The following is an 11,983-nucleotide window of genomic DNA, read 5'->3' as shown; positions in this document are numbered from 1 at the left end:
CCAAATCTATATTATGATTACGATTATGATTATCTATTTCAAGATTTGGACTGCCCAAAGAAAAAATATTGTAAACAATTCTTTACACACACATATATGTATGTGATTAGACTACACATTTCATCCTTTTCAAATTGTCACTTCAACAACGTTATCGTGAATTGACTGCACCTCTATTTTTTTCAACGCTTTCAAATAAATGGAGGATTAAAATTCTTCTCATGCCATGAATATCTCATTAGAGTATTTTGTAAGATCGATTCACGAAAAGCTAAAATTTCCCCCAAAAGTCCAAAACTACCCCAATTAAGTATAACCTATGTGCATAACATAATTGGACTACAAATTTTTCGCGCATATTCTATATGTCCCATTAAAAATAAAAAGTTTCTTATAATAGAAATAACTTTATTTTTACTTGTACATCTCTCTTACTTTAATCTTTCTTTCACAAAATAATACTATATAAAATTACGTGCTGAAAAACAAACGTTTCATATTTATTGGGACGGAGAGAATATATAGCAATAAGAGAAAGAAGATCTACACATGGAGTATATATAATGACTACTAAGTTTTTGGCTCTACGACAAAAACAAGAGCCATTTTTGTACACTAAAACTAACAGTATTAGAGTAACAACATGTCATTATCAATCTAATCTCCTAAACTGCCACAACTCATCACTATTCCAAAAAGAGCTCATTCCAATCTCCTCCCCGAACCAATCAACATCCGCCGCGTGGCATTCCAATTCCCCCACTCCGTACCCTGTAATGTACCCGCAATCTTCATCAAACGATTCAGGCGAGCTCAAAAGCCTTGAAATTTCTTCAATTTCCATCTCTGAATTAGGCGGCGCGGGGTGGCTAATAATTTGAATCGGTGAAGGCGGCGGCGCGGCGGCGGAGATGGCGATATTCGGAGTTTCCGAGGATGATGACGACTTGGCGTTCTGTTCCATTTTCTCGAGCAATCTGGGCATCCAGTAGAGTCGGACGGCTTCTAGAAAGTTCTTGCTGTTGGAATCGATCTTCAGCTGCCTGGCTTGCTTTTGCACTCTCGTCCTCCAATAGTTCTTTATTTCGTTATCGGTCCTTCCCGGCAAGTGCTGTGCTATTTTCGACCACCTGCAATTATTATTCAATTTTAGTATAATTTTAAATTTAAGTGTTTGTATATAAATATAAATGAAAAAAAAATAACGGACCTATTTCCCCATCTGGAATGAAGTTCGAGGATCAAGAGTTGCTCGTGGGGGCTAAGGTTTCCTCTTTTGATGTCTGGTTTCAGATAGTTAAGCCATCTTAATCGGCAGCTTTTCCCTGTTCGTTTAAGCCCTGCATAAATAAAATTAAAATTAAAATTAGTACTAATGATAAGTGTAAATGGAATTAGAAAATTTGAACGCAGTAGGATGTGTTCAAGTTTTACCTGCAGATTTGGATAAGGAATTCCATTGGCCTTCGCCATGAGAGGTGATGTGTTGAATGAGTAGATTGTCTTCCTCTAGTGTCCATGGCCCTCTTCTCACCTCATTTCCATCTTCATCTAATTTGCTACTATAATTTTTTGGGATTTTACCTTTACTACTACTACTACTACTCATCATCAATATCAAAATTAAAGAAAATCTGAATTTGATTGAGAGTTGTAGTGAAGATTGTGGGGATTTGGATAGACAAAAGAGGTTTTATAGTAGTACTAGTTCTAACGAAGGATCTCATGGAAATATAAGAGAAGAAGAAGTGGAGCCCATTTTGCAAGTTTTCTAAGTGGCTTTATTTTGTTCTTTACAATAATTACCACATAGAATTTTCAGTTTTCCTTGGTTTTGAAGATGGGTCAGTGGGTGCAATGAACTAAGAATACCATCCTTTTTAGAGTATCTAAGTCGTGGATTGTTGGAGAAATTCTATAAGTGATGTAAATTGACTCTACTATTCCATTGAATTAGAAGTAAAAACTTATGTACTTTTTTTTTTCTCTTTAACTAGAAATTAAATGAAACATCTTAGGTGTGAGTCGTATTTTCAGAGGTTTTTTTCAATAATATGTTTCGCAAGATAGACTGGTGGTGCTTTTGCATCATAATTCGCATAAAATTTGAATATAATTGAATAGAAGTCGCCTCCCAACACAAATTCAATCTAAAGTAATTAGAAAGATGCGTTTTGTGATATTATAGGAGGACAGAGGTCTTTGATATGGACTGAGTCTACTGGAATATATTCAAGTGAACAGTTAAACCAAATTATGGGTCATAAACTTTTTGGATTTCAAGAAAATTTAGTTTTAGGATTTAGCAAACAAGCTTAGAACAAGAAAGAGGACCCCTTTTGTCTTTAGTTTCCACACTAGATCTAGATTCTGACAACATCGTGGCAACAAACACAAATACTTTCTCCGTTCTCATTTAAAGAATCATTTTGAGTCAACACGAAATTTAAAAAATTAATTAACTTTATGAAGAAAATAGTAAATGGAGAAAATAAGTGGAATGTGAGACCCACTTTTAGTATTCTATTAGTTTTATAATGATTGTGAGTTAAAAAAATTAATAACATGTAGGGTCTATATATCAAAAGTGAAAAAAATAAATAATCCTTTAAATTATGGACAATCCAAAATGACTTTTTAAATGGTGGAGAGAGGGAGCACGATTTATTTACACAATTAAAGATGATCATCATGTAACGAACGATTTACTTTGCTTGTGAAATGCAAAATATTTACTCTTTTAAAGTAATGGAGTATATGATATTTTCTAGATATTGTACGTTGCGAATATGGAATAACATGGTTCGTCATCCCCAAAAAAGTGTAGTTAATTGGGATTGGGGTTAGAAAATTCAAAATTCAAAAGATATGTTCTACTAGCATTTTAGCATAATTACAATGAATAGTGGAAGGAAAGAACAAAGAAACGCCTTGAGAAATGGGAGAGAAGAAAATGGTGCACTTGAAAATGAATTCTTTTAAATGGGATGATTCCTTCTTGCTTCCCTGTGCAATAGAATTTCTATGCAAAGAAACGTGATGGACTAGAATGGATTATTCTTTTACTATAATTTGTTTATTCGTTTATATTTTTTTAATAATAAAACGTGGGGTTACTCCGTTTGATGAGCATGGCGGCATAAATATAGGAGAATAAATTTCTTGTATTTTATTAGATTCCAAGATTGTGCTTCAAGACAATGATGTCTCCTTAAGAGCATAATTTCGATTTCTCCTATGCCAATTTCACGAAGATCTATGTCATTTATAAGAATATAAAAGATTCATTTCCAAAATTTGTTAACTTTTATGCCACTCAAAATTGAATATAATTTGTCACTAATGTATTGCGCTTGGTATATGGTGTCTTGTTATTTTCGGAGGATTATTACAAAGATTCTCATATTCTTGATGTTTAGTACTTGAAGGATCTAACTGCCACATGATTTGCTATAACTTGAAAATTGATATAGATTACGACATCATGGTTTGAAGAAAGTTTGATACTGTAAAATTCTAGCCGACTTGCTTCCTGTTTAGATTCTTGTCTTATTGAGTTGTATTCAAAGTTACTTCTTGATTTAAATTTCTTTTACGGCTTAAACATCTTAGTTGTAACTAGTATATATACTATTAACATTGTTAATAAAAATAGTAGAAGTTATTTTTGTAGACTTATCCCTCCAAAACATTTATTTATTTCTTATTTATTGTGATTGGGTTTGATTTTCAAGTCGAATCCATAAGCATCACGAGTATAGATCAAATTTCAACCTCAAATGTCACGATCACTATTAGTATATGGTGCATTGATTTTGGACATGGTTAAATGAAAATGAAATGTCAAGAAGAATCTTGCTTGTGTCTTAATTGTAATTTTATTTTATTTTTTAAATTTATATCACTTCTATATGGAGTTCCTTAGTTGTCCAACAAAGAGAACCACAATTCTACACCCACATTGTGCTCATTAAATAGTAAAAGGTGCCCTAATTAATCGTCATATGACTAAAAAATTTGGGGCCAAGAAGTTGATGATGGGAAAGCCCCTTTAATGGTTGTACTTTAACACCAAAAAGTTAACAATTAATAAAGATATATTCAACCTATATTGATGAATGTCAAACATATATTCAATTTTTATTTTAATTAATACGAGATAAGTATTTTTTGTTTTTTAACATCACAAAAAAGTACTCCGTGTGGATGCATTCTTAAATGCGGCAATATATGGGCCGTGGGCTTCATAATAAAGAAATATATTGGGCTTTATGGTTGATATATAATCATTAAATTAGCATGCCGTGAGTGTTAATTAAATTACAATAAAAATATCCACTTCATTGCCAAAAGGTCGACTAGTTTTGCAATATTTTTGTTGTTTCCTACATGATTTTCCCTCCGAATTAAATTATTAAAAAGTTTGTGCAAGTAGAAAAATAATTAATTTGGGGGAACAGAAACAGCATGAAGAAAAGGAAAACAAATGGCGAAAATAATTGTGAGAAAAGTGATTTTCGGGCTCAAAAAGAATGATTGGGCCTTCCATTAATAAACCTGACTGTTGGGCTCTTGAACTACTCTAGATTAAATAAACATTGATTCTTTAGTCTTCTAAACACACATGTTTGCAAGCTATTATGAAAACGATTTTATAATTTAATTTCATTATTTTGCAATCGTAATAGAAGACTGTCCAAATTAAGTGAATTAAGATATTTATTGAAAATGCTGCTTATCCATAACTCTATCAGCTGGGCCAGAGATCCTTGATTACCAAAAACATCGTTAGTCGAAGTGGGGATTATGTCCCAAAATTATTTATTTTCACTGCATGTATATGAAAATGAAGTAACATCAGTTGTTGAATGTCAAATTCATGCGCCCCACGACTACTGTGTTATAACAATTTAATTAATCTTTAGGCCATCTTAGTATTTGGACAATTCGAGAATAATCAAGATTCTCTCTTCCCTCCCACACACATAAGCATACTTTTGAATTATTTTCTTGTATAGTATTTTTATAGTTATCTAAACATTGCTTTGCAAAAACCCTATTAATGATATGAATAGCCTAAAAATGTGTATTCGAATAAAACACAAAAAACATAGCTTTCACCATAGATTACTTTTGTATCCACACCTCTCTACATTCAATATGAGCCAATCAAGGTATGATTCAGTACGCCAATACTGTTGATTCTTAATGATTGAAATGCAATAAAAATGTAACAACAATTACATGATACTAATATTAAGTGGAGAGCTAGATTGATTTTGAATGGAACACATATACATATATAGTATAATTGTCAATTATGTCAGAAAATAAAAGGTGTTGCATGGAGAGAGAATAAAAAAACTGAAATTCAAAGAGGCCAATTAGGTGCATTATGGAATTGGGACATTCCTCCATAACCTTCTCCTATCGCCTCTGCACCTTCATAAGAAGTGCCTCCCTATATTCAAAATAAATATTAAATAATTATTCATTCACTTTTTAGACAAGAGGTTATATAAGTCAACTTTTCATTGAATGAAATAAATAAGGAAACTGGGACGTCTGTATCAGTTGATTGGTATGGATTAAATCAAGATATATTAACGTGTCTGCACCAAAATAGAGAGAGAGAGAGAGAGAGAGAGAGTTCACATGTAGAGCTTCCATGGCTTCGGCTTCAGCTGAGTTGAAATCGTAGAATAGACTTGCTGCAGACAGCTTCATGGATAGAAACTGAATACACATATAAGGAAATTCAACATTAACCGATTCACTGGAAATTTGATTATATATCAATATATATTTATACTTAAACACACATATGAGAATAGTATCTTACATCAATTTGGTTTTGCAATGATCTTACATAGTTAATTATCACATCCAACATCACAGCCATTCCCATCGTCTGCAGATAATTTAATGTTCACATATTTCATTATTTTAACACAAACTAGAAGAATATCATAGAACTTACAAAATTGAATGAAAAAATAAATATTAATTAATTACCTTATAACACCCCGGAACCAGATCTTGCAGGCATTTCAATTTCTCATTTATTTTTTCTCTTCTCAACTAGTTCAAACAAACAATTAAACAAGCAAACAAAAGATCAAATATTGTCAACTTCGTACAAAATCTAACTCTTGAAAAATAATGAATCAAAATAAATCAATCTTAGACTAGTAAAAATGTACCCTTTCAGCCAAACTGTGGCTGTCAGTGGCTTGCCCTCTCTTTGCTCTAACATGAACAACTTCTTTAGGTGTCTGAGTTTCTCTCTCGTTCATCCTCTTTCTCTTCTTCCCATTATTCTATCATAAAATCAAGCAATGCAAGAAAACAAAAGGGTCATTTTTTTTAAATATTAAACATAAGAAAAGTAGAATAAATACCTGTGCTTTGTTATCCTTGTCTAGTGCAAGAAACCCGGCATCAGAAATGGAAGGAGATGAATTCATCCCCATGTCCATGTTGCTGTCGCATCCGAGGCCCGGGGGGAAGAAATGGGCCATCATCGGGTTCAACACCGGCCCGTTAGGCCCAATTGATCTTAGGATTTGATCATGGTAAGAAAGTGGGAGTTGGGTTTGTTGGTGTTGATGATGATGATCGGAGAATTCTTGATTGGATAAAGATATGGTGCCATGACCATTATTTGTGCTAACATTGAAGCCTTCAAATGATGACATGTTATTGAAGATTTCTAGGTTTGATGAATTCATTTGTAAGAAAGAAGGTTTTGAAGAGGTTCTGCCGGAATCTTCCATGAAAAAAATTGGAAGTTGATATAATCCTTAATTTATACTCCTATATATGATCATAAATAGGGTTTAGATTGAGGTGAAATATATAAGTTTTAGATGCTCATGAGGTGTAACTTTCAGCTTTAGAATAAAAGATTCTAGCTTTTGGCCCATCTAGTACTATTGTTGATTATCCTTTGCTTCAAAGAAATTAAAAAAAGATAGAATTAGATTTGTTTTTGTGGATGTGATTTCGTGGTTGTACCATAATAAATTTCATTAATGTAGTTAGGGAGACCATTCTTTGATCTTAGGTTGATTAAGTATGACTGTACAAAAGTTGTGCAGTGTTGTGATTCTTGATAATTGTACCTTCGATGTTTGGAAATGGTGAAGAATTTCGTTAAAGTGGTAATTGCAAGTGACCACACTATTGCTACATTGGCATTATATGATAGTCAGGTATAATGGTATGTGATTAGGTATCTCAATACACTATAAAGGATGAATAAAGTGCATTGTATACGCTACAAAATATCACCATTGAAAAACTAGTTTGCGACGAATTAGTTCGACTCAAATAACGGGGATATTGTGGGGATGAAATTACGTACAATAATCCCTCCTCAAGCCCTCGTTGTTCGTACGATGGAGTTAGCGATAGACAATCCGTCACATGCCTAATTAGTTCATTATCCGGAATTTCTACTAGATTATGGATATTTTGTTATCCACATTGACATTCTCCAAATGATTAATTTGGGCAAAAAGACAAAATAGTTAAAGATCTTGATAGATTTAAACGTTGAAATGTTTGGATTCTTTACTATTAATAGTTAAAACTGACCCCCCTTGCTTACAAACATTTAATTGTGAGACTAGAATATGACTGCAATTGCAACACGAGGCATGTGCCTTATTTTTCTAATTGAAGGTTATTGTTATTCATTGATATTCTTGAATTAACTATATTTTGGACCATAGTTACCAACTTTTTGCGTACTTAATTTACACCTCTAGAAAAAACCTATACACCCACACAAATTTCAATGGTTTTGCCGAACTGTATATAAATTAAATCAAATACTATAATCTACCAAATTAATATGAAAATGAAAGTACAAACAAACTTACACCACCCTACTAATCATAGACATACCCATGCATTAAATTTATATTCTCTCTCTCTCTCTCTCTCTCTCTCTCTCTCTCTCTCTTGTTTACTTACACCCTTCTTAATAATCCCCATGCATGAACTACTTTTATTTCCTTTCTTGCTTAAGCAAGGTAGCATGGAATATGGTTGTAAATTTCTTATGCCTAATATTAGATGCATGGGAACTTTAACTTCAACTTTTCCCACTTATAGTATGACTATCTTCAACACTAAGAAATCAAATGTAACATTCAAATTCCTATTTGTGGAGTTGGATGGGCAACTATTTCCATAAACCAAGGAAATAAAAAGGTATATTTCGTAATCTATTCATTTCTAACAAACTTCCATTAAAGATTGATAGTAACTTGTCTACTATTCTTTCATAATCTAATCATTTAATTATATATCACATAATTCCTTAATTTCTAAATCTGCCAAATTCACAATCCTCCCTTCTATGCTGAACCACCCTACTTACATAGGGACATGGGTGCTTGTCCTTGACAGAGAGAGAGAGACCGTTACCAAAGAAAAATCCATTAGAGATATTCTATTTTACTTAAATCAAGATATTATCATAAGTCTCTGGAAATGAATGAATCTTCCTTTTCAATTCAGAATTTTTTTTGAGTTAATTAGTAAAAGTAAATACAGAATATTAATTACAAATTTCCCTTCACCAATATATTGAGCTTAAATTCGTGACATACAGAAATGGTCCATGAGAAAAAATCAAAATACAATTCAAAAAAAAAAAAGGGAAAAAACGAGGTTATTCCTAACCATGGTTAATTCATTGAGGAGCTGGGTTTAATTATATATGATGCCTACATATAAAATGTCTTGATTTAGGTTAATCTCGTTGACTAATAAGTAATAAAAGGATTTCTTTCGTGAGTATGTTTTATATTCCTCTTAGTTTACTAAAAAGGACAAACAAATGTACTACTAATTTTGTTTCTTGATAAATATTAACGTACAATCTTTATTACTTAAAGAAAGCTAAACGCATATTTTACATACACTGATCTTTTTGGATTCACTGGATTGAGATTGAATGTTAACTACAAAAAAAAATATTCAATGTAAATTCAAATATTTTGGAAGTTACGTTTTCCTTTTATATTTTATAGTTTCATTACCGATAATTAATTAATATTATTAAAACACCTCTCTTTGTTGTGGTACTGCCTTAACTACTGAATGTTTTATTACTCCAGGAATTTAATTCATAATTTATGACCGCATTTTACTGAAATTGTAGATATCGTAATCCACCTTTTATTTTATTTTTACTATTTTCTGTCTTTTGGAAATAAAGAAGTGCTCGTAATTAAAGAATTAAAAGTATTAAAAACAAACACTATCAAGAAGGTCATCCACAAAGACAAGGCCCAACAAGTGATCAAGAATATTTTATTTATTGAGAGCAAGCCCAGAAAGGTTTGGGCCTCAGTATTTTAATTGGATTACAGAGTAAGTTATGCTTGGCAAAAAAGTTGAAATGGGCTTTTCAAAATATATTTACTTGGTTTCATTAGTGAAACGTTGACGGTGTCAAGATGAGGGCCGGGCCGGGCCATATATGGGATTTGCGTGTTGAATCTCCAGAACGATTTTGCATCTTTTATTTTAATTGTGTATTTATCTGTATTTACATAAATAAAATAAATGGCTAGATAAAGAATGAGGTTTCATGCAGTTCTATTAGATTTGAACTCGATTTATCTATTACTGAAACGAACCAGAACTTACTTCGATTTTTATGTTTCACAGACTAAAATGAATTAAAGATATACTCTCTCTCTTCCATATTAATAAACACGTTTCATTTTTCATATTCATGTAAAAATAATAATAAAAATTGAGAAAAAGGTAAAATAAAAAAGAGAATTATGCGTAGAAGTATTGAAACTTGTAAGAATTAATATATTTATAGTAGTTATTAAGTAAGAGAGTATGAGTCACATGTGATGTGATGGTGATATTTATAAATAACAGCCTTATTATTATTGTATATTATTCGGATTAGTGTTAAGCACAAGCCAATCATTTTCCTTCGGATTGTGTAAGCACAAGCCAATCATTTTCCATCTTTTACCGCTGAAATTTTTATACCTCTAAGCAGTTTTGAGGAGTCATGAACTCATAAAATAAAGTTATTATATCACCAACTTTCGAAGTTGCATACTACAAAAGCGCCACGCAACCACAAGCAAGATTAAATATTCAAAATATAAGGATTTATGTGCACCATTTTCCATATAGTTGAGCAAGGATTGGACAGTTTAATTAATTTGTTATACTACTAATACATTTATGTGGCGACCTGGTTGAGCCAAAAAATTAATCAGTCTCCACTATCAATTAAATAATATACAATACTATGTTGGTGAGGCTTCACATGTATAAAGGTGGCTACAAGTCTTGGCACAATGAATCTTATATAAAATTGCCAAAGAATCTTGATGTCATCTATTAAATTATACTCTCACAAATACTACTTGCAAAAATATCGTCATCCGTGCAGTCATCACTCGAATTTTAAATTCTGGAGGGGCTTAATTAAGAATCTTTTGTAATCTAATTGTTTAATTATATGTTGAACTATTTTATGACGAGGACATAATTTAATTAACTGTTTTTAGTTTTTCATTTATTAGTTTACACACACACACACACACACACATATAAATTGCTGCTCTTTGACTAAATTATACTAGTAAATTTCAATAGCTTATGATAGAAAATCGATCTGATACAAACTACGAGATGAAGTGGTGAACCTATAAATAACATATTTACCTAACTTGCAATTATAACACGAATATTCACTTCATTTTCCTTTCACTGTCATATTTTTTTCTTGTTCCATCGACAAGCATTTTGTGTTAATACTTATGAGTATATAAAATTATAATTTATATAAATTTTACCCATCTTCAATTATTCTTTTGTGATGTATTAATTATACGCATGCATTTAGTAGAGATTCATAGTAATTTATAGGATTAGAAATGTAAAATTAATCATTTATATGATTGGAACACTTCATTTAATGTTCAAGGACGATTATGAAAAATGGAGGTAGTATGTTACAACCTCTAGTGATGTTCCACATTAGTTGTGTAACACAATATGTGAGTTTATAAACTAATTGTGTTCTCTCTTGACGAGCTAATATTTTAATTAGAATAACTTCTCATGCATGTTTAATCTGTAATATGCTTTCGTTGAAATACCAACTAAATTGAGGCTAAGAAGGGAGCTAGATATTGTATACTACCATTCTTCTTACTAAAAGTATTATGGCCCTTCATTCATTAAATATTCATCACTGCTAAGTTTCCTAATTGAATGTAAATTTCTTTACAATCTCAAAATGTGTCTCACCATTCCACCACAACAATGATGTTGAATGTACATTTCCTTTCAATTCCAAAAATGTGACTCGTATCATTCCACTTCAACAACCATGTGTTTGCTATTGTGATCCAAAGATCTATTTTTCCATGATCTTCAAGGGCTCGTCACCAGTTAGGCTGACGAGCATAGTATCTCAAGAGTTGTACAGTTTCACTGTACATATGAGCATGAATGGAACGATACTCCATAATTCAACACTCACGATTTCAGCACACCGCTCACAATCTAGCCAACACGTCACATTCTCATTTGTGGTTTCAGCTAAGGTCTTCTTGTCATTTTGATCTCTTTTATTTTATTTCAATGCCTCACACTCGCCTCACGATGTCACTTTTAGTGTTTTTCTTTCTTTTTTGCTGACTTTGATCTAGATTTTGTTTTCCCTTCAGACCGATCCTTTATTTCGTGTAATGTCCTTAGAATGGATTCATATTCTTTCATGTGAATCTTCTCACTGTTCATCAGATCTTGCATTCCATCAAAACTAAGCTTAGTCGTCACGAATAAAGCGCTAATGTTATCTTTCTGGCCTAACTTTATGGCATAGAAAATAACATAATTAAGGCATGTGTCTTATCATCAAACTCAATTTAAGCTGGCCAATGTTGCCTAGTGATCAGGTTGAACTCATTCAAATGTTGTTGCA

The 11,983-nt window shown here is 32.0% G+C and overlaps 2 protein-coding genes across 2 annotated transcripts; both read right to left on the bottom strand.

Annotated features, from left to right (window-relative positions):
* Positions 1–476: 476 nt before the first annotated feature.
* Positions 477–1,742, bottom strand: LOC125187133 (transcription factor MYB62-like). The gene is made up of 3 exons (XM_048083664.1): positions 1,435–1,742; positions 1,211–1,340; positions 477–1,130 (listed from the first exon to the last, which is right to left on the bottom strand). Exons 1-3 carry the CDS (start codon positions 1,610–1,612, stop codon positions 653–655), a joined length of 786 nt encoding a protein of 261 aa, XP_047939621.1. The 5' UTR covers positions 1,613–1,742; the 3' UTR covers positions 477–652.
* A 3,478-nt stretch (positions 1,743–5,220) lies between these two features.
* On the bottom strand, positions 5,221–6,758 carry LOC125187134 (transcription factor bHLH75). The gene is made up of 6 exons (XM_048083665.1): positions 6,402–6,758; positions 6,204–6,320; positions 6,016–6,081; positions 5,843–5,911; positions 5,656–5,736; positions 5,221–5,461 (listed from the first exon to the last, which is right to left on the bottom strand). The coding sequence occupies exons 1-6, from the start codon at positions 6,729–6,731 to the stop codon at positions 5,372–5,374; spliced, it is 753 nt and encodes a 250-aa protein (XP_047939622.1). The 5' UTR covers positions 6,732–6,758; the 3' UTR covers positions 5,221–5,371.
* Positions 6,759–11,983: the final 5,225 nt, after the last annotated feature.

Source organism: Salvia hispanica, chromosome 5, assembly GCF_023119035.1.
Source record: "Salvia hispanica cultivar TCC Black 2014 chromosome 5, UniMelb_Shisp_WGS_1.0, whole genome shotgun sequence".
NCBI classification, from domain to species: Eukaryota; Viridiplantae; Streptophyta; class Magnoliopsida; order Lamiales; family Lamiaceae; genus Salvia; species Salvia hispanica.
This window is presented reverse-complemented; position numbering and strand designations above follow the sequence as displayed.

Coding starts and splice junctions, on each gene's coding strand:
- LOC125187133 (XM_048083664.1), bottom strand. CDS start 1,612: ATGATGAGTAGTAGTAGTAGTAGTAAAGGTAAAATCCCAAAAAATTAT. Junction 1,341..1,434: donor TTCCTTATCCAAATCTGCAG/GTAAAACTTGAA, acceptor TTATTTATGCAG/GGCTTAAACGAACAGGGAAA. Junction 1,131..1,210: donor CATTCCAGATGGGGAAATAG/GTCCGTTATTTT, acceptor TAATAATTGCAG/GTGGTCGAAAATAGCACAGC.
- LOC125187134 (XM_048083665.1), bottom strand. CDS start 6,731: ATGAATTCATCAAACCTAGAAATCTTCAATAACATGTCATCATTTGAA. Junction 6,082..6,203: donor GCCACAGTTTGGCTGAAAGG/GTACATTTTTAC, acceptor TGTTTGAACTAG/TTGAGAAGAGAAAAAATAAA. Junction 5,737..5,842: donor CATTGCAAAACCAAATTGAT/GTAAGATACTAT, acceptor ATGTGTATTCAG/TTTCTATCCATGAAGCTGTC.